The sequence below is a fragment of the Gouania willdenowi genome, chromosome 18 (genome assembly GCF_900634775.1).
Source record: "Gouania willdenowi chromosome 18, fGouWil2.1, whole genome shotgun sequence".
Lineage (NCBI taxonomy): Eukaryota > Metazoa > Chordata > Actinopteri > Blenniiformes > Gobiesocidae > Gouania > Gouania willdenowi.
Window position 1 is genome coordinate 16,759,661 of NC_041061.1, and position 23,428 is coordinate 16,783,088.

At 35.7% G+C, this 23,428-nt stretch overlaps 2 protein-coding genes across 11 annotated transcripts in view; both read right to left on the minus strand.

Moving 5' to 3' along the window:
- mark2b (MAP/microtubule affinity-regulating kinase 2b) overlaps nucleotides 1-8,256 on the minus strand; it is a 57,821-nt gene extending 49,565 nt beyond the window's left edge. For 5 of the 10 annotated variants that reach the window (XM_028474943.1, XM_028474942.1, XM_028474941.1 and 2 more), the window contains exon 1: nucleotides 6,953-8,255. In XM_028474943.1, coding sequence (XP_028330744.1) covers nucleotides 6,953-7,003 — 51 coding nt within the window. In that variant the 5' untranslated portion in view covers nucleotides 7,004-8,255. Of the gene's footprint in view, nucleotides 1-6,952 lie in introns of all 10 variants that reach the window. The other 5 variants (XM_028474944.1, XM_028474946.1, XM_028474945.1 and 2 more) reach the window with 3 other exon arrangements.
- A 6,057-nt stretch (nucleotides 8,257-14,313) lies between these two features.
- krcp (kelch repeat-containing protein) lies at nucleotides 14,314-23,239 on the minus strand. The gene is made up of 12 exons (XM_028474902.1): nucleotides 22,958-23,239; nucleotides 22,531-22,692; nucleotides 22,363-22,447; nucleotides 22,167-22,223; nucleotides 19,239-19,446; nucleotides 19,040-19,165; nucleotides 17,930-18,117; nucleotides 17,368-17,564; nucleotides 16,553-16,647; nucleotides 16,414-16,468; nucleotides 15,391-15,488; nucleotides 14,314-14,677 (listed from the first exon to the last, which is right to left on the minus strand). Exons 1-12 carry the CDS (start codon nucleotides 23,017-23,019, stop codon nucleotides 14,463-14,465), a joined length of 1,548 nt encoding a protein of 515 aa, XP_028330703.1. The 5' UTR covers nucleotides 23,020-23,239; the 3' UTR covers nucleotides 14,314-14,462.
- Between the last annotated feature and the right edge of the window lie 189 nt (nucleotides 23,240-23,428).

Sequence of the window (23,428 nt, forward strand, 5' to 3'; positions counted from 1 at the left end):
TTGTGATGCCACAGTCAGGAAATATGCGTTTGCTCCTAATGCTGATGGAGGCTTTACGTAGTTCCAGTGTGGTCTGTCTCCGCAGCTTCATCTCCAACTCTCTTGTAGTTGAAGCTATCCTCAGCTTTGGGGTTAACTCCCTCGCTTCACAGCAGTCATTGACTGTGACATTGGGCTCTGGTTTAATACAACAGCTGCAACGTTTTTTTGCTGATTATTAAAAACAGCATACAGCTTATAATCAATCTGCTCCGTTCACACACACTCCCTCACTCCGCACACTGGTCGAGCGACTAGGGAATTCATTCGCAGTTAAAGGGCCACACACACGCACCAAATGTTATGTTCAAGTCCTGCATGGAAATTCTTCAACTCTTCCACTCCCTCACAGTCACAAGGCTGTGTTTAGGTCCAGAAACATGGTACCGTTTGATTTTCCATGAATCTGTATCAGGTAGTACCAAAGGAATTTGGTTGATACCTAAAAAAACAAACAACCTGAATTCATATGATCAGATCGGTGATCATTTTTCTTAAACTCATTGATCAGCCCAAAAATCCTAATGGTGTAAAGCCTACTTATTAATGGATAATTGATATGTAATTTGAATTAATTTCATATTTCTACACAGAAGAGGCACACACTGAGATCGAGCGAGATTTGACATTTTGTCGTTCGCTAAACTTGCTAAAGCTAGACATTAGGCTACCTGTTTAATGGTGCAAAATATTGTCGACATGCATGGTATTGTAACAAAACATGTTAGTGAGGGTTCAGTCCACGTCATAAAGTCATTTCCATTTCAGGAGCCATATTACGTCAAATTTTGGACAAGATTTGACATTTTCCCTCCCTTGCCCACTTTTCTACTTGAAAAGAAGTGTGTGTAATTGTGTGAATATTTCCAAAAATATGCATGCAAGGGTATATTTTGTGTAATAATGCAATTTCTGGTTGATTTTGTTTAAAATATAATTTGAAAAAAACTAAAAACAAAACAATATACCATTTTTATTTTTGAGGAATTCCATATTTTCTGCCCGTTTTTCGTGATCACGGAAGTCAGAAGCCCTATAACAGTCATCACTGAAGCTACTGCACTCTCACATGGACGGGTATACAGCCATAATTGAATTGCCTCACACCAAATCTATAATGGCTTGGCAGTGCAATACAGCTTATGGGTTTTGTTTGAATCCAAAACAGTTTAACATTTCCCTTTAATAACTGTGTCCGAAGGGGAATTTTAAAAAACAAAACAAACAAAAGCATGTGTTTTCAGCCAAAGAAAGAAAGAAAAACTTTGTTTTTCCGGGTAAAACAGTGACTTAAGTGTTATTCACTGAACTATTTAGGAAAAAGATGTCAACTTTAGTTGATATACCTGTGGGTACTGCCTGATAGCTGTCAATTCAACACTTATCCCAAAATTTACTTCAACAACTTACTATGAATGTTTCCAAATTCCTACATGTTAATCTGTGTGGATGTTAGATAGACCTATTTTGAATTAGACGAATTTGTTTGAAGTAGAAATAATCTACAGGTCTTTGCAGATGAAACTTCTCAAAAACACAGTGTCTTTATAAGTGTAATTACTGTGTGGGGTCTTTTCCATCAGATGATACAAACATAGAACAGCTGACAGTGAATTCTGACAGTCAAAAGGAGGCGGACATGCCTCAGAATACAGACTAAACAGAATAGGGCTACAGTAAACGATTCTTTGAGTGACCGCTTAATCTATTCATTGTTTAAATAATTAAGAAACTACCGGTACACATTTTGCAATCTTTATGCTTTTTGACCTTATTCCATCACTAACAAATCATTTTGAGCTCTCGTTATTGCACAAAAAACAAACATACACAAATCTAACAAAAATAATTTCACCCTTTAAACAGCTATTACTTTAAGGCCTGATATTGCTCAAATAAACAACCTCAATGCTAAATTGAGGTAAAACTTAAGTTCAACTATAAAATAATGTGCGTTTTACTTGCGTTTGAATTAAAAATACTTAAATTTGATATTTTTGGCTGTGGTAATGTGCAATGCTTGTAGCTACAGTATGTTTCAACACCAAAATCTGTTGTGTGTGTGTGTGTGTGTGTGTGTGAGTAGTGTCCAACCACAAAAAAAATTCAAAAAAATAAATAAAAATAAAGCCAAAATAACAGAACATTATTATTCGGTAATCATTGTTCTCAATTTTTAAACTTTTCATCAATATTTATAAAATTAATTTTCCAGTTTTGTAACATTTTTTTGTTGTTGTTGTTGTTGTATTAAATTAGACACTATGAAATTACAGAGGGTACATGTGATTTTATGCCTTTGAGCCAAATACTGCTGAAGTGTCCCTGGTTAAATGTCCTCGTCACTGAGGCGTCTCCATTTACTTGCTTTGGTTTTATACTGCAATTAAATCCACAAACTTGCGGCAAGAGCATTAACGTTTGACACGAAATTACACATTTCTCTGCCTTGATTTACAGTAAATGTGTTTTGCGGAGAAAATACACCTTTAATACACCATCAGTACTGTCAGCTGCTTTTAATGGATGCTAGCTGTTGAGGTGCTGCTATGAAAAGCTAACACACCGCACAGTGCTGTCTTTCCTATAGTGTGTATTGGTCCCACACTTAACACACACTGTCCTTTTTTTTTGCTAAACATTCACCGCTAGTTTTGCTATGCTCAGCTGACCACTCCAAGCTTCTTTGGGTAACCATGGCAATAGTTCAACAGCAAAAATAAGGGCAGCGGTGCTGAATAAAAGCCAGTCCGGGCAGACTGAGAAAATGAGACCCAGTGGTTCCGGTAACAACATCTAAACGAAGCATTGACTGCGACAGTTTGAATTGTCTATTTTTTTTTCTTTTTTCCCCCCATTTAATCAACAATTTTTTTCAGGAATAAGACAGAAAACTATGTTTGTTCTCCTTCTCTGCAAGGAGTGGGAGATCCAGTGCGAGTGCGTAGGCAAGTAGGTGAATCACTGCTGCAAAGACAACAGAAGCAACCAGAGACTGCACAAGGACACACATACACAGGGCCTATTTTTGCAGCACAAAAGAACTTTGCACTGAAGTAGATTGAAGAGAGCGTCTTCCATAGTCCATGTGTCTATTACACGAGACAGTCAGCGTGCACTAAAGAGATTATCCTTGTGATAGTGTAAAATGCAGCTCTATTGTCTAGGAGGGAATTTTTGACAATGCTTCAAGAAGCACTTTGGTGGGGTGGATCGCCGACGTTGGACAGGACACTGTGAAGCCAGCCAAGCTATTCCACCAAAATGCGCTCATCCATGTCATTATGCAACTTGTTTTTTTGCACTGCTGTGATTTTGGATCTTAAGGTGTACCCTGATGGTTAGGAGTATGAAATGTTCCAGGATGAGCTATCTTGTGATTTCATTGCTAAAATGAGACCAAACCCTGAAAGCGAATAACAATCCCACACTATAATACAAACTTAATGCTTGATACTATCTGTTCAGACAGAGTCCATAATAATAATAATAATAATAATCCAATAAACAAGTGGTTCCCAATCTTCTTTGGTCCCTTGTACGCAGTTTGCATTTTTGTCAAATCATGTGTACCCCTTCATATCATTAGTACCCTCACCATAATTTGTAGAACAGCAGGCTCTCCTAAATCCCTAACTGTTTCATGAACACTGGTTCCCTAAGGCTTAATCTACAATTTCAAAACAACGTGTAATTTAAAGCAGAATTTTAAAAAAGACAAAACTTTAATGTGATTACTTCAATAGTAGGTAAATACAGTCTCCTTTGTAAAATGTAGCTAATTGTTGTCCACTATAGTCAGAAGTATGATAAAATGGCCTCTACAGCATAAAATAATCATGTTTCAATAAATTACAAGAAAATATAGTATTTTACTGAGCAATAACACTGTTAATAATTCCAGCAAGTTCATTTTGTCTTCTTTTTTCAATAATATTTTAAGGTTTAAATGAAACCTCAACACATATATTACGCGGAAGTTATGGCCAAAACTTGATCAGCAGACGCATCTGAGGAAGACTGGCAGTTGACGGTCGAAACATATCAGGAGATCAACGTAAACTTCTTGAAAAAAAGTTGTCTGAATGAATGAAACCCTAACATATTAACAGCACTGGCACCACTGCAATAGACTGTTGGACAGATAAGTTTGTCCAGTCCAGTCCCCTGCATTCAACACTTTACATTGTGCTTTATAGTGCAATGTTTGGATATAGCTGCTCAGCCATGAAAAGTATGTGTTCTATGAAGGCTTCAATGCACCTGAGCTAATCTGAAGATCACACACACAAGTCAAGTCCATAACTACTGGTACTTACTTTGCAGGAAGTAGTTCACCTTCCAATGACCCTGCTCACTAAGTGTACCTACCTCCCTTAGCCTGTCTTTACTAAATGTTTACTCTTTGTTACTGCTCGACTGACAAATGATTATGGCTAATGTCACAGAAATCAGCTCATTCAGCAAACCACCTTTCTAAGTGACAATTTATGTTGTAGAGCAGGGGTGTCAAACTCATTTTAGTTCAGGGGCCAAATACGGACCAGTTTGATCTCAAGTGGGCCGCAGACTTTAGGTGGGGGTAAAACAGAAATATTCTAACATCATTGTGCCCTAGTTTTCACTATCAGCTCAATTCACTTCAAAAATAATTGTTTTTTGTTTCCAATGTTTGTGTAATTTAGAGTAAATTTGTGAAATTGTGAGAAATTGCAAAGTTTCTGGCAAAATTGAGAGTTCTTTCCACAATTTGCAATTAAATATTACTGCATTCATGTGATATAAATAGGGATGTAACGATTCACCCAACTCCCGATACGATTCGATTCACGCTACTGGGTTCACGATACGATTCTCTCACGATTTATTTTACAAAATGAGACTGTACATAAATGACTGAAAAAAATGTCTTTATTTAAACAATGCAATTTAACTAAAAATAAATCTTGAATTAAATAAATAAAGGAATAATACAAATGAAGAAGAAGCCTAATTCAAATTCTGGTTCTATAGGAAACAATACAAAACTGCATAATAGTTATTTTTCTTTTTAAAAGTGCAACTGAAAATGTATTTTGTACCTTAACAATTGGACTTTAACAAAAAACTGCATTGTATTTGCGTCATATATTTGTTTGGACCAGCAGAGGGCGCTGGTAACCCAGAGGTCGGTAGGCAAGCAGATATCTTGCAGTGAAGAAGAGATGCTAAGTACTGCGATTCAATTTTCACAGCATCGATGTGAACCTTGATACCTATGAATCGATTTTTACCTGCCTTACAATTAATCGTTACATCCCTAGATATAAACCAAGGATAAATGCAACCCCCTAAAAGTCCGGTCTCAGTGTTGTGTTTGTAGTTTTACAGAAGGAAACCAATGTTGAGGTTGTCACTAAAGCAAAAATAAATCAATAAGTTTCAAAGTCTTTTTTCTCAGCTTTTTGTCAGAAACTGGAGATTTGTGTGAAACTTGCCTCTATTCAACTGCTGATTATTAGAAACAAAAACAAAAATGTTGATGAAAGTAGAGACCAAATATTTCAGAGTCTGGTTTCAGATTGTCATAGTACAAAATATTCTGTGTGTCTTTAAAAATCAGTCAAAATGCTCTATAATGGCTGGCAGTGAGAGAGCGGGGGGGGGGGGGGGGGGGGGGGTCGCCATTGTGAAAATGGCTGGCAGTGAATGAGTTAATTCAATAGAAATTGGTCCCAAAACCTAGGAAATTTAAAGTGAAGATCCCATTGGGCCTGATATCTATCAGTTATTGCTTGGATATTGTCAGTTTTACATTTTATTTTTTTTATTTATTTCAGATATACATAGAAGTGTAAACTAGGGCACAATAATGTTGAAATTACCTACTTTCTCACGTAAGATCCATAATGATTTCAGATAAAACTGCTCCGTATTTGGCCCCTGAACTAAAATGACTTTAACACCGCTGATATAACATAATTTCAATTGTATTTTTCTTTAAATGGCTGGCTGAGGTGAAATACTTGTATGATTTCAGGGTGACCATGTTTTCATAAATCATCTAAACCATATAAAATGTAAGATTAATAACAGTATCCGTCTCTAACAACTAACCCTATTTAGCATGTTTGATAGGATTTAGGGAAGTTAAATAGCCAGTAAAGTTAATCTAAACATTGAAAGATGATGAAACGGAAACAAAAAAGTATAAAGTGACCCGGAAATGGGTAAACCCTGAAACGGAATTTGGGAAACTTTGAAAGTAAAAACGAGAGGCACTAATGTTACCACCGGGTATGAAGTCACCGAGCAGCGACCGCTTTATGGCTAGCCGTTTCAACATTAAAGAAGTAGCTGTACTTGTAATCGTAGAAATCCATAATTCAATTTTGACATGTTGTAATTCCAAGTCCTCATATCCATAACGAAACTTTATTTTGACTAGTTGCAATTCAAATTATTGATATGTAGAATTCTATTCTCACTACTTACACTAATAATTGTTGATATCAACAATTCAATTCTCACTAGTGGAAATTGCCATTGCAGATCTGAAACTTCATTACATCTATGTCATTACATTTTGACATGTCAAAACACACCTGTTACTATGAAAGTATTTAAACCAGTAATCTAGTCTATGATAATGCATTACTGAAATGACACTTAAAAATGCCATTTAGTGATAGCTCGAATAAGACATTAGAGCTGCTTCACATCATAATCAATGCTCATTAGTGGTTAGGGGCCGGAAATGGACCCTGACTGGGCAAATTTGACCCGCGGGCCTCGAGTTTGGCACACCTGTCCAATAATATATACACGACAGGGAATGTCCTATCAAACAAAAAACCACTATACACTCACTACAGTCCCTTAAGGTGGAAAACAGTAGTTTAGAATGCAAAGTTAAGTAAGATCCGCATCTTACCTGCCCAGTCGAGTTCTCGATGACTTGCACCAGCGGAATCCTTGTTGACATGGTTCAAAGAAATGGAAATTACAAAAGGAGAACTGGAGCAGGTGAGGGTTTTTTTTCCCCTCAGTGTCCCTGGATCATTTGAAACCAGTGTAGCTGACAGGCAGAGACTGGTCCTCAGACAGATGTCCAGTGCTAGCAAGCTAGCAGCACGACAAACAGTCCGTGAATCAACAAGTTGAATCCCACATCAGCCGCTAGCACAGTTAGCCTGCTAGCTAAAAACTAGCTAGCTAGCAGCCGCACGTCCCATGTTTGTCAACAAGCGCAAACAAGCAGAAGCAGTCGTTTTTCCAAAGCTGGGAAATACACTATTAAGTTCTTGTTTGAGGTGAAATAGCAGCACAAAACACGGACACCGCCGTGTGACGTTTGAGGCGGCGGCTAGCAGTTAGCGCTAGCTCGGTGGAAAAGTTGGGCAGCCGTTGATTTGAGTAGAGACTCAATCAGGAAGCTAGCATGCTAATTCACGTCAAATGAAGACCTGAGTGCAAAAAACACGTCAAATATGAATCCGGAGTAGTTTGGACCCGAGGCCTTTTCGTGTGTGTCTCTCCTTCAGTGCTACACGGGTCTCCTTTTAGCCGTGAAAACACCACCAAAGTTTCAGGCCAAACTTATTCCCGGCGAGGTCACACAATATAGGTCGAAATATTCCCAGAGAGAAATTCCGGGCTGCTGTGTGGGGAAAAATAAAAGCGTCGCCGTGTAAAATGGTCGCATGGCATGAAGTAAAAAGCAGAGATAATCTTGTTTTTCTTCTTCAGTGTAACCACAGTGAGTGAGCGTATTCCCAGCGACTGCCACCAAACTCCAAATCCACGGAAACCACCGGCGCGCTTCCTTGTGCTGCGTGATTGGAATAAGGTCGTTCACCACCAGTGCTGCACTGCAGTGTGACGATCCACCAGTCCGTCCTCCTGTCGCCACGCCGATGATGATGATCCCAGCCAGCAGCCCACTGTAGGGACGATGATCAGGGCGTAAGGTCCATCCTGGCTACAGACTAGAGGGGGGGTTACCGTGAGGAGCTAGCTGCGTGTCAAAGCCGAGGAACTGCGGTCTATGCGCACGATCGTGCCCTGATACCGGAACAGGCTCACAGCAACATGGCTGCTTGCACCACGACCGAACGAAACAGGGAGGGAGGGAGGGAGGGAGGGAGGGAGGGAGCTCAGTGTTCGGCTCCAGTCGATCTTTTCCGGGCTTTCGTAGTGTGACTGACCACCGTTCTCCCTCAGTGGTATACAACAAGTGCACAGTCCCAAAATATCTTCAGGTGTGGGCCCTGATCTCTGTAAATACATGTTACCATGTCAAGACTCCCTAAATCAGATATGGGCAACTGGCGGTGCGGGTCCCACATACGGCCGTTGCTCTAATTTTGTGCGACCCCCAATATGACTTTAAAAAAACTTACAACATTACAGAAAAATACTCTACACAACAAAACAACACAAAATTACTCCAAAAACATATGAGACGTCTACAAAGATACACTCAAGAGAAAAATGATCAAATATAAATCAACAAATATACACAGAAATGACTCAAAAACCTAAAATTGACGACAAATATACACATAAAAGACTCCAAACCCCCTGAATTGACTCCAAAAATACTAGGAATGTCCCGATACACCTCCAATACAAAACCGATATGGCAGCCTTGAGTATTAGTCGATACCGATATTGATCCGATACAATATCAGCACAAATCATACATACTTTTATTACTCGTTTTGTAGTGTGGAATGTCAGAAAAGGCTTGATCAGGTGTTGTTACTCAAACAGAGAACAATAGTCAGCAATAGTAGGTATGAGAAAAACTGACCCATTTATTATTAACCAATTGGTTACATTTTAACCTTCAACATAATATCTACAGTATTCTACAATTGAATAAATATAATATAATATAGATCGGAGATTTTAGATAAAATCTGATATTCGCTTTCAGGCTGATATCGGACTAATATCCGACATCAATATCGGATCGGGACAACCCTAATATGTACACAAGATGTCTTTATAGAAGAGAGAAAAATGATCAAATATAAAGAAACAAATATACACAGAAATGACCCAGAAAACCTCAAATTGACAACAAAAGACTCCAAAGCGCCCGAAATTATGACAAAAACACATTAAACGACAACAAAATAGCACAAAATGACAGAAAAATTTACAGAATGACACTGAAAACACACACAATGACAATATTAACACAAAAAACATTTGTTCTTGCTTGTAATAATGTTCAGGTTGGTCATTATTCTAACAAAACAACAATGAAAATACGGTGGAGACAAAACAAAACAAAAAATACACAGAACAAGAAGAAAAATGTACAAAAATGACAGAAAAACACAAAACAACAACAACAAAAACACACACAAAACATTTGTTGTTGCTTGTATTAATGCTCAGATTGGTCATTATCCTCAATTACAAATATTAATTATAATATTATAATTATTGATATTATGCTGTTTCTGGGTTTTTTTCCCCACACCAACCACAAAGTCAACTTCCTCGTATTGTCTAAAAACTCAACTTAGTCTGATTCTGATTCTAAATCCTAAGGTGAAATTTGTTTGATCTGAACTGACATTTTTAAAACCTTCCCTCATAGGTAGATGTGACATTCCACACTGCAACATACACCGTATCAGCAATATTTTAGGGACATCTTCCTTTACCCGCACATGAAACTTAACGACATCCCTATTCATCGTCGACTGGACATGGATTTTGTCCCTTTTACAGCTAAAACAGCTGTGACTTTAGATAAGCTTCCCATATTTGGCACAATAGGATTGTAACACATGGATTTGATTATTCTGAGGCATATCCTAAAGATTTGGCCAAAATTGTGCATTTCGGGGAAGCTCAGTCAAGAAAGTCTTGGCTTTAATGGTTTGCAGGTTCTCCATTTATTCCCCCCAGTTTCCATGTTTTCCTGATATTCCATACAATCATTTTTTTTTTTATCATCATTGCCCTTTATCTCTTATACAAGCACACACATTCACATACAGTAAGTTCATATAGGCATGTTTTGTGCTGTGGAATTGAACCTGAGCATTTGCATACACATGCAAATTTTCTTTTAAAATCTATCTAAATGTGTCAAACACGTAGTCGAGTATATCAAATCTAAATATTGACGGAGGACCATATCAACCTCAAGTGATTATGTAACTTTTTCTTTTCTTTTTGTGAATGGGGCCTGAATTCTTTCCTGAAACAGTTTAAAAAAAAAAAAAAAAAAAAGGTGTGGAAGTCATTCAGTGGTGCTTTACTTTATTACCAAACATGTTCATAGCCACACACCTTTCTTTTGTCTCACTGGAAAGTCTGGTTAGGCCGGAAAAATAGTTGTTGTTGTTCCCACAACAGCTTTCAGAGGTAGAGACACAGCTTTGAGATCACATGGGTTCTTTAGTCATGGGGCTTTTGATCAGTTTTTTTTATTGTTCAAGATCATTTTACTAAATAATTCCCAATAATAGTAATTGGGGAAATTTCCAAGGGGCGCTGATTGTAAAGTTGCGCAATGTTAAAATAAACAGCAACAAACCACATTTATAAAACGTATGTGAATTTTTTTTGTGTTGCTTTTTGACCAGATTTACAGCAATATTTGTCAAATTTGTGATTTTTTTTCTCTTTCTAAAAATGTCAACGTTAAATCTAAGTGTTAAATATTAATTCTAAATCTAAATGTTAAATATGCACTGTGTGCATGATAGTGTTCATACAGAGTATATAGACTTACATGTTGATGTTACTGGCTCTTTTCAAGTATTTTTTGATGCATATTTTATATTTTTTAATTTTTATATTTTCTATCTAATCTAGTTTTGTACTGAGTTTCTTCTGCTATCCTCCTTTGCTGCTGTAACACTGTAAATTTCTCCATTGCGAGATGAATAAAGGATTATCTTATATCTAAATATTCAATCTAAAGTGTAAATCTAAATGCTACAATTAAATATAAATGTTAAATCTAAATCTAAATGTTGAATGCAAATATTAAATGTCAAGGGTGAAACTAAATATTTAGCTAATAGGCTAATACACAATTTAGATGTAGATTTATTATTTACATTTAGATTTAACATTTATATTTAAATGTAACATTTAGGTATAAGATTTAAACATTGACATTGTATTTTTACGAGAGAGAAAAAATATCACAAATGTCTGTAAATCTGGTCAAAAGTAACATAAAAAAAATCAGGTTTTTTAAAATGTGGTTTGTTGCTAAATGTTGCACAAAGTTGCTGTTTATTTTAGCATGCACAACTTGTGCAAGATTTAAGGTTTAGATTTAATATCTAACATTTAGATTTAGATCTCAAATTTAGATATAACATTTAAATTTAATTGTAACATTTAGATTTAATATTTATATCTAATATTAAACATTTACAATCTGCGCCCCATAGCCTTTCACCTTGAATAGGCTCTGTCTTTAATCATGATGGGTATTTAAAATGAGGGTGAGTGCATGTGTGAAGAGAATCCATAATATTGGCTTAGCTGACTTGAATCACGCTCCTTCTGTTGCAACAGTTGTGTAAATAATCACTAAACTTATACCGGTGCTGCTAAGTGAGAAGGAGATGCTGACAGCATGAGGCACAGATATTTTCCAAGTTACTTAGCAACAGTCATGGACCAACTGGCTGCCATGAGTTTGAAAGTGGTTGATGTGTGACCTCAAGTCAATCTGGGGGGCTGCAGATTGAAAACAGCCAAATCAGTTTCAGCATCAACAACAATGCGAGGATGTTCCGGAGACAACAAAAGGAACATGTCAGGAAATAGGAGGAGAAGAGATGCTTATTTGGAAAAACTGGGAGCGCGTCCAACTGGCAGGATTTCCCGACAAATCTGGCCGGTGTAAAAAAAAAGTCACCTCTGTAATGATGGAGGGAGAGGATTAGAAGAGGAGACAAACACCCTGGCTTTGAACTGCTTTCTGGCTCTAACAATGGGCTTTGAGTCGGAGTGTAATAGATCTATGGAATATGACAATAATACAATCATAAAGCTGAAAGGAATAGGAATGATGAGCTAAATATGAACAGGGTTTGATTTCAAACAGGCCACACATTACTGTGTCCCACTATAAACCAGTGGATCCCAGCCTTTGATTATCACAAATTACTTTTTGATCATGTTTGTTACAAATAGAGTAGCCACGATTAGTGACATGTTGTGCCAGCTTAGATTATTCTTATTCTGCATTTTATTTGAACTTGATCTATGTATATTTGAGAAAGCGAAAGTATAGAACACAATTCTTTAAGATTCTATTGTGTTTTGGTTTAGGACAGAATAATAATTAAAGAATTCAAACAATATATTTTTAATAATCCGTATTTTACTCAACATTAAAATTTCAGGTGACCCAAAGGTTGAAAAACACTGCTATAAACTGTCTAAAATAGATTGCCTGCTTGATAATTAATAAAATGTTCAGTGAGAAAACATACTTTTGTTGATTCTTGTGTTCTTTAGTAATCAAGAACTATAAAGAAAAAGTGTTCAAATGCAATTTATTGGGCCTCCAATGTTTTGTTTTTTTTGCGTTTGAACAATTTTTTTCTTTGATTGAAATTTTGTGTGTTTCTTTTTATTGAAGTGATTTTTAATTGAGTTTTATTTTTTAATTCATTGAATAATAAAGACGCAAATCGACCTTCATACTTTACACTCCTTGAAATCACTTAGGATTGTTCATTTAAGACAGTGGTTCCCAACCTTTTTTTTGGATCGTGACCCCTCATTTTGTGCTCTCACAAATTCCTAGTGACCCCAAAGATATTTTACATGTTTTTCATACTTGCGTTACAAATGTTGAGTAGCTAGGATTAGTGCGCAAAGTGATTTTTGTACTCCATTTTTATTTTTTAAAGTACAGAATAATTTTTTAAGATTGTCTGGTGTGTTGTAATTTGAAAAAGAATAAAAACATTTCAGGTGACCCTAAGGTTGAAAAACACTGATTTAAGAGAAATTTAGATCAAACTTGACCCTGGTTTAAGCCTTGAAAAAAAAAAATAATAATAATAAATTTAAAAAGTCATTTGTGAACTCCAACTCCCAGAATCCTTCACTGCAGAACGTGGTCTTCTTCCTGCCTTGCTGTTTAGTGCTGAGAACATGCTTCAGTGTCGCCATCTGTAGGAGAACTCTATGTATTACACCATGTGTCTATTCATCCATAGAAGTAGACGGTAATGACTCATCCTCAGGTCAGAAGCGACATATAACCTAATATCATCTGAATGTGCAGAAAACAGTCGAATCAAAACACAGTTACAGGGAAAAATACTAATGAATGTAAAATAAAATAGGTTTTAAGTGGAAAAGGAGCATGAGAACATTAAGTGTCAACATCAGAGTGAGCAGATTGGACCTTCTGGCAGGCCCCTTTTACACCCGCAGGCCTCATGTTTGACACCCAGATGGAGGCTGAGTGTCCTATAAATATTTAGTCTTTAACACATTCATCTGAAAGGCTGCGCTCCACTTGTTTAGATGATGTGGTGAGCAGGAGGACGCTCTTATAGACGGTTAATAACAGCGTCTGATTTCACTTCATGCTGAAAAACAAAGCAGCCTTTTGCATGTCCATTCTGTCAATCTGTGGTGCCATATGGATCTGAGGCTGTGACAAAGTTATTATTAAATACGCAACGAGTCAATAACGTTTTGTACACGTCACACAGATACTCACACTTTAAATACTGTGTGCGCGCCAGGAATCTGAATGGCTTCAATACGATAAAAACAAAACGAAGCATTTTCATTCCCAAGCTAAAACAATTAGCTGACATCCATTGATTAATTGATAAGTAAAGTTGTGATTGTAAAATTTATTTCAGCTCCAAACAGTAATTTGCGTCGCAACAGTACAAAAAAAAATAAAGAAAGATCCTGCATGAAATTCACAATGTGGAATCTGCTGACTCACTGCAATGCGAACCAGGAGCAGACTTTTGGACGGACTGTGCAACAATTACAGCCACATAATGTCCCCACCCACCTATCATAATACCTACTTATCCTGTGTAATGTTAGTGGATGCTAGAGCCTGTCCCCGTCTACTCCTGGTGTAAAGTCACTAGTCCATCACTTTATAGATAAAACTTAAACACAGCCTTTATGAAATTTAGGTCTTTTTTTTATTGAGTAAAAGGCAGAAACTGTCAAGGACATTTTGGGAAATGACCAATACAAACAAAAGCATGACTCGGCATTTAAAAAAAAAAAAGCCAGTTTGCATCAGTTTGAAGGTAATAAAATAAAAATACTTTTTTTTTTTTTTTTAAAACCTGAGAATAAAAATGTATCATTCAAAACAGTGGCATTCACCTTGGATTATAAATACACGTCCTTGTGTGTGGGAGGAGCCAGGATTCTTCTTGTTCTTTGGTGTTTGCTCTTCAAGAAGCAGCGAGCACGTCCTCCACGCTGACCGTGGTCAGGTCGCAGTAGAAGCTGCCCTCGTTGTCTCCGCCGCCGAAAACCAGCAGCGTCTTTCTGGTGCCTCCGTCTTCCTCCGAGCGATGCCGACTATTCGTCTCCATGGTGATGATGGAGTGTCCCGCCCGGGGGGCGGAGAGCTGAGGCAGTGTCACCTCTGTCCAGCTGCTGGAGTCTGAAACAGTGAAGAAGAACATTACAACCTAAATAGACAAAAGAACAATGAAAAATACACAAAAGAACAATGAAAAATACACAAAAAACAACAAAATTAAACACAAAGACAAAAAATACACAAAAGAGCAACAAAAATAGAAAAAAAAGCAACAAAATACACAAAAGGACAACAAAAATACACAAAAACAGACAAAACAACAAAATTAAACAAAAATCAACAAAAACAGACAAAAGAACACAAAAGAACAATAAATATACACAAAAAGGACAACAAAATTAAACAAAGGGACAAGAAAAATAGACAAAAGAAAAGAACAAAAATACACAAAAGGATGACAAAATAACACAAAATGACTATCATACACAAAAATAAGGAAAACATCAACAAAAAAACTCAAAATGACAAACAAAACAACAAAAAAAATGACAAAATGTGAAAAAGATACACAAAATGGGAGATTAATAAACAAAATGACTCAAAAACACACAACACGACAACAAAAATATAGAAAAAATGACAAAAAAAAAAAAAAAAAAAAACATCAACAAAAACCAAAACAAACCCCACACAACCTGCTCAGATTGGTTATTTTTCTAAATGCTGACATGAGTGTTGACAATGACATGAACGTTTTAGAATACATTTATCAGAGTTTAAAAGCTCTTCATTTGACAGGCAAAGCACAAAAACGTTCATATTTAACATCTCACCTGTGTCGAAGATAAAGGCGTCACTGAGGGCGTTGTTCCCATTATAACCACCATGAATCAGGAACTTTGTGTCCGACAGTGCAGCGCTCCCATGCCAACTACAACACACACAAACTCTATGATTAAAAAAAAAAACAGACGATATGCTCTCGTCCCAATTAATTATAATCGCGATACTTTGTTTGGTGCCGATGCGATTTACATTGGGATTCTTGATCTATTCGGTATTGGGATGCGATGGTAACGATTATCACAATCTTAATTATCTTATTAAAAAACAAAATACGAGTCATAGTTATGATTATTGCAATTTTAATTACATTAATGTCTTTATCCAACAATGAAAGTTTAATCATACACTTCATATAAGTTATTTTAACGTCCCATGAAATAGCACTACACTACATGTAGTGTTAACCTATATCGACATTTGCTGACATGGTAAAAAATTTTTAGAAAAATAAAATGTATATATATTTTTAAATGAAATTTAAAAAACAAAAGATTCTGGGGTAGGGAGAAACATTGATTTTTAATATCATCACAAAAATGTAAAAGTAAAAAAAAGTGACATATTTGCCACTTCCATGATGCACATTGACTACTGGCTTTTATTTTGAAAACAACATAGTATTACAGCAGAAAAATTTGATTTTTTTTTTAAGCATGACGTATCATGACAAATGAAGAAGAGTTGAGTTAAAATAGGTGTTTTGCTCAGGAAGTCTAAATTCCTGGAGAGCTACAGTCCTGCATGTTTAGTCACTGCTCTTATGGAGGAGAACCTTGTTACCAGACTGTCTTCAGCGCTGCCTGATGAAAACTCACGTGATGAGTGTTGGAGCAAGATGACGTCTAAAACATGCAGGAGCAAATTCTGACACCTACATTTCCTTTCTTTTCACGCATATCTCTAAATAAACCTGACTAAACAACAAGATTATCTGTATACTTGGTGCTCCAGGTTCAGGAATTGTGTTGTTTTTCTCCCTAATGAAGGAACTTTCGCATGAGTGTCGTTACCTTCGAGGGGAGGGGGCCGTCCCACTCGTTTTGACGACACAAAACTCCATCAGACCTGTAAAAAAACACGTCACACGCGGTGTTCAGGGGTGCATTGTTTGATTCAAGCAGCATGTGTGTATGTGTGTGTCTGACTCACCCAGGTCCAACATGTACATGTCATTGTAGCAGATGGGCGTGTCCCACCCTCCGAACATGTAGATCTTTCTCTCCTGCATCACACACGCAGAGTGGCTACGGGCAGAGGGAAGGAGGGGGGAGGAGACTAGAAGCATTAAACCTTCTTCTTTTAAATATATATATATATATATATGTATATATATATATATATATAGACAAATTGCAGTAATTTACAAATCAGTAAAACAACAAGGAACAAAGATCAAAGTCGGGGAAAACGTCATTAATAAAGAATAAAGCACAGTACATGTCACTTAGGAACAGGAAATAATTATTTCACCTTTTTTTTGTTTTTCAAAAACTTCAGAGTATTCATATTATATTTAAACCTGATTAAGAAAAAATGAAAAATTTGGAAGGGATTTTTGTGAATTTAGATATCTGAATATGGACTTTTGCTCGACTAATGATGAAAGATAATGATTTATTTTTGTTTTCAAAAATAAAAGCAATGTGTTTTGGCAATATTTGGTTCTGTTGTATACAAAAATCCTTCACCGTATTCCAGAATAATAACGTATATATTCATTTAAACAAAAAGGGCATTTTTGACTCTTATCAACATGTTTGGAAATTAATAAGTTACGGGGATAAATTTTGTGTAACTTTTCAAAATGGGAGTTCCAAATTGCTTTTACCTCTGGGTGTCATTTTATTGTGAAAAAGAATTTATTTTCTTTTATGTTTAATATGACTCTTTTTAGTTTTACTCTACTTAAAATGAAACATTATGAAGCATCACAGGAACCCTGCATTAGATCATCATCACCTCACCCTGAGCGGGGGGAGGGTCGGCTCCCTGTGACAATGGGCTGGTACCAGATGGAGAGGTGGGGGTCGAAGATATACAGGGAGTCGCTGCAACCGTCAGGCTCAGGGTTCGGGCACGGAAACACTCCCCCAAGAACGAAAAGCTCTCCTCTGAACATGCTGCATGTGTGGTACGCCAGCGGGGGGACCTTCCCCTGAGCCTGCAGGAGATAGAGGTTAAAGCAGCGATTCTCAACTGGTGGGTCGCGGACAGCTAGTCAAAAATAAATAAATACTTAATGTCTCTAATGTTGGACTTGTCTTTTATTGTGAAAGAAACTATTCCTCTGACAGGGATGTGGGGAAATGCATGTTGCACAGGAAAATATATAGATTTATATTTTAAAAAAGATTATATAGCTTTTAAAAAACTAAATATGGTTGTCTGAATTCTAAAAAAAAAAAAGGTGGGTCACAATTTAATGACCGTGGCAAAATGTGGGTCCCAGAGTGAGAGCAGTTGAGGACCCCTGAGGTAAAGAACCCTCCCACAGTGACGGTTCCTTCCTACATGCACAGCACACACCTCCACCATGCTCCACCTCCAGCTCTGCGTGTCCAGGATGTGAACGTCGTTGAACCACTTCTTGTTCTTGGAGCCTCCGAACACAAAGATCCGCTTCGAGTCGGGATCGTAGACGGCGGTGTGGCCCATCCGCGAGTCAGGGGTCGGACCTTCAGCCAGAGTCTCAGCAGGAACCCAGGACAAGTCCTCTGTGGGACAGAGAGCAGGACACTCATCAGTTTTGTCTTGGAGATTATTTTATGGATTAAAATTTGTGATATTGTCATGTTTGTTCTAGTTCAGGGGCCAAATACGGAGCAGTTTGAGTTTCAGTGGGCCACAGATTTTAAGTGGGGACAAAAAAAAAAAAGCAAATTCAACATTAATGTGCCCTGATTTGCACTTCCATGTGTTCTAGATAATCACTAGGTTTTTAAAAGTTGCTCTTAGGCTTGTTTCTGAATTAATTCTTCATCGTTTATTAGGTTGATCACCAGGATAGTGATCAAAAATGGTGGTGAAATAGGATTTTAAAAACCACAGAAATTGGTTAAAAGTTGCAAATGAGAGTGGTCAAAAATAGACAGAAAAAGTGTCAATAATGGCTTAAAAGTGGCAAAAAAAAGGAACAGTTAGTTTAAACTGGAAAATAATGGGCATGACAAGTTGTGAATGTGGTTAAATTGGCAAAAAATAAGCATGAAATATGGTGAAAAGAGGTTAAAAGTGACAATAATGGGTCAACATATGTGACAGGTTAAAAAAAAGTGCCAAAAATGTCTTGCAAGTAAAAAATGGGCAGAAAAAAACACTGAAATTAGATGGAGAAGTGGCAGGAAAGGGAGTAATGTAGCAATAATGTATTAAAAAGAGCAAAAATATGGCAAGAAAAAGTGATATATGGCAAGTTTGGTGTATTTGCAGAAAAATGGTAAAAAATAAGCAAAAATGGGAACAAATTGTTCAGTTTGATAAGGCACCTCTACCCCCCCCCAGATGGAGTCCTGACTCCTGACCCCAAGGTTGAGAACCCCTGCTCTTAACAATATGTGACTTTTTCATCATAAACTATGAGTTTAAAAATGCATTTGAAGTAGGGTTTTACAATCATTAGATGATGAGAAACATCACCTGTGCATAGCTTCCACATGGGATCCTTGCAAAACTGTGTCCGAGCTCCTTGTCCTCCAATCAGGATCGCAGTCTGTGCGTCGATCGCACACAGAGTCTGACCCCAGCGTCCTGAGGGGCTGACGGCTGCAGGAAAAACATCAGTGTCACACGAAACCCATGCAAAACAGCTACGTCATCATCATGTATCCAAAAACACCTTCATTGTTATTGCTGTGGTTCTCTGTGCTGCTGGTAAACAGACTCTGACTGCGTTTGGTTTGACCTCTGACCCTCCTCACAGGTGTAGTCTTCTCCACATTTGGACAGATGTTCTCATCCTGTCCTGCTTTTGTCTCCTTCTTGACATCACCATCTCTTTTTCTCTTGTTGTTGGGCTCCCTGACGGAGAGGGGGGGCACTGATGCCTTTAACGACACGGAACAGGAAGTGATCACCAAGGGGGAGAAAAAACATCCAAACAGTAGAGAAAAGTAGTTAACATGGACAGCCATCTACGATGGCGTACTCGGGCCACATTAAAATAAAAAGAAATGTGAGCACTACCAGAATAAAATCATAATATTTTGAGAATAGTCATAATTTTATGAGAATAAAGACGTATCTATGAAAACTCATAGTGGTATAGCGCTTCAGAATTACCTGTTCAACTGAACACAACTAACACCAATAGCCCTGAAATCAACTACTTCCAGCCAGTTCCTCCTCCACTAAAGAGGCCATTAACTGCAAATCAGGCCGTTTTCTTTGTCGGAACCATCGCAAAGCTGCGTTATAGTCCTTAAAGTGATAACAGTGTGGTAATGATGGGCCAAAAAGATCAGGATTTCACCATCATCATGAAACCTAACGAGAAGTATAATCTCACTAAAATAAATGCTTCACATTATCCATAACAAGTGACCACAACACAGACAAGACTCTATTCATATTTCGATTTTGTTCTCATAAAATTATGATTTTATTCTTGAAATATTACAACTTTAATCTTGAAATATTATAACTTTAATCTAATAAATTAGAATTTTATTCTCAAAATATTACAACTTTAATCTAGAAATATAATGACTTTAAATATTATGACTTTTATTTCATAAAATTACAATTTTATTCTTGAAATTTTACGACTTTAATCTTGAAACATTATGACGTTAATCTCATAAAATTACAATTTTATGCTCGAAATATTACAACTTTAATCTTAAAATATTATGACTTTAATAAAATTACAATTTTATTATCAAAATATTACAAATTTAATCTTGAAATAGGATGACTTTAATCTCATAAAATTACAATATTATTCTTGAAATATTATGACTTTAATCTCATAAAAATACAATTTTATTGTCGAAATATTACGACTTTAATCTTGAACTATTACGACTTAATCTTTAAATATTACGACTTTAATCTAATAAGATTACAACTTTATTCTCAAAATATTACAACATTAATCTTGAATATAATCACTTTAATCTCATAAAATTACAATTTTATTCTCGAAATATTACAACTTTAATCTCAAAATATTACGATTTTAATCTTGAAATTTTACGACATTAATCTCAAAATATTATGACTTTAATCTCATAAAATTACAATTTTATTCTCAAAATATTACAATTTATTATTATTTTTTATTATTACTTTAATAAAATAACAACTTTAATCTAGAAATATAATTACTTTAATCTTTAAATATTATGACTTCAATCTCATAAAATTACAATTTTATTCTCAAAATATTACGACTTTAATCTCGAAATATGACTAATCTAATAAAATTAAAACTTGAAATATTATGACTTTAATAAAATTACAATTTTATTCTCGAAATATTACAAATTTAATCTTGAAATAGGATGACTAGTCTCATAAAGTTACAATATTATTCTTGAAATATTACGACTTTAATCTCATAAAATTACAATTTTATTCTCGAAATATTACAACTTTAATCTCAAAATATTACAACTTTAATCTCAAAATATTACGACTTTAATCTCGAAATATTACGACTTTAATCTCGAAATATTACAACTTTAATCTCGAAATATTATGACTTTAATCTTATAAAGTTACAATTTTATTCTCAAAATATTACAATTTATTATTATTTTTTATTATTACTTTAATAAAATAATATTATTCTTGAAATGTTACGACTTTAATCTTGAAATATTATGATGTTAATCTCATGAAATTACAATTTTATTCTCGAAATATTACAACTTTAATCTTGAAATATTATGACTTTAATCTCATAAAATTACAATTTTATTCTTGAAATATTATGACTTTAATCTCATAAAATGACAATTTTATTGTTGGAATATTACGACTTTAATCTTGAAATATTATGACTTTAATCTCATAAAATTACGATTTTATTCTTGAAATATTATGACTTTAATCTCATAAAATGACAATTTTATTGTTGGAATATTACGACTTTAATCTTGAAATATTATGACTTTAATCTCATAAAATTACGATTTTATTCTTGAAATATTATGACTTTAATCTCATAAAATTACAATTTTATTGTTGGAATGTTACGACTTTAATCTCATAAAATTACAATTTTATTGTTGGAATATTATGACTTTAATCTTGAAATATTATGACTTTAATCTCATAAAATTACGATTTTATTCTTGAAATATTATGACTTTAATCTCATAAAATTACAATTTTATTGTTGGAATATTATGACTTTAATCTTGAAATATTATGACTTTAATCTCATAAAATTACAATTTTATTGTTGGAATATTATGACTTTAATCTTGAAATATTATGACTTTAATCTCATAAAATTACGATTTTATTCTTGAAATATTATGACTTTAATTTTATTGTTGGAATATTACGACTTTAATCTTGAAATATTATGACTTTAATCTCATAAAATTACGATTTTATTCTTGAAATATTATGACTTTAATCTCATAAAATGACAATTTTATTGTTGGAATATTACGACTTTAATCTTGAAATATTACGACTTTAATCTAATAAAATTCAAATGTTGTTCTTAAAATAATAGGACTTTAGTCTCGTCGTGCCCAAATGTTTTATTTTATTTGAATGTGGTCCTAATAAGCTGTAATAGGTGTGTTACCTTTGGTGTGCACTCTTTCACAGTCAGAAGCTCTGGTTCCAGCCATTCTTCTGTTGACTGAAGAATACAAGGATTTAATCACCAAGGTTTTCATCATTTCATTACAAATAACAAACATTGCACATTTCTAGTCAAAGCAGCCCTTTCATTTTGTATTATGGCAGAAATGTAATAGATTAATGTGTCATTTTATTACCACCACGTTTCCACCTTCCAGGCTCAGACTGATGGTGACGTTGTCCTTCCACGTGTCCTCCTCCCACTGCTCCCAACACAGACACCTGAAAACAAATCAAACTACAGATTTTTTTTTTTTTTTTGCACACAAGCAAAACATGAATACATTTTTTTTGTATGAATCTACTTGTTATATGGTGTCAGTTTTCCGATGGTGATAGGGAAGCGATCGGCGTCGTTCAGCTGAGCGTTGACACAGATCCGCTGCTCCCATTGGCCGCTGCTGAAAAGCACCACCTGGCGGACATCCGATGGAACTGCAACACACACCCTGCTAGCCCCGTTGGCACTGACGGTAGAGAAAACACTTCATTTATTTATTGTTTGCCAAAAGTGTAATATGCACACTGACATAATAATAATAGAAAAAAATACATGTAACCAACTAGGAAAGAAGAAAAAATACGAATAATCCCATAATAACAAGGACATTAATTAATTAATTCATGCGTTAGGCCTATAGTTTAAAGTCCATTTAATTTTATTGAAGTGACAAACCAAAAAAGTGCTAAAATAACTACAGAATATCTAAATATTTTACACGCTAACCTTACCTAAGCAGTTTCTGCGGAGGACCATTCAAACCAAAAACCGCGTAAACACCAAACTCCTCCATTTCTGCGATTGCTCCCTTCAAATAAAATTATCGCCAACCTTTAGCCTCTGATTTAGTTCATAAAGACGACCTTTGAAGGACAAAAACGACAGTTTCTTCTTGTTTCTCTCTCGTTTTCTCCCGCCGTCGTTGTGTATGCTGTTAAAACTCCGCGCGCCTGTACGGGCTAGGCGGTTGGGTGTGCTTGTTTTGGGGAGCGGCGCAGCCCCGGAGGGGAACTACACGCTGCAAACAACGGAGACTGGGGCGCTCCGCCTCTGCGGAAGATTCTAATACTCACATCAAGCACCAATAAGGGTTATGGTAACCAATCACAGATCAGCAGCCCGGACGCAGGGTGTGTTAGAAGTTGTGTTCAATAACGCAATTGGTCTATTTGTAGATAAAGCGTTTACAATAAAAAAGTGTT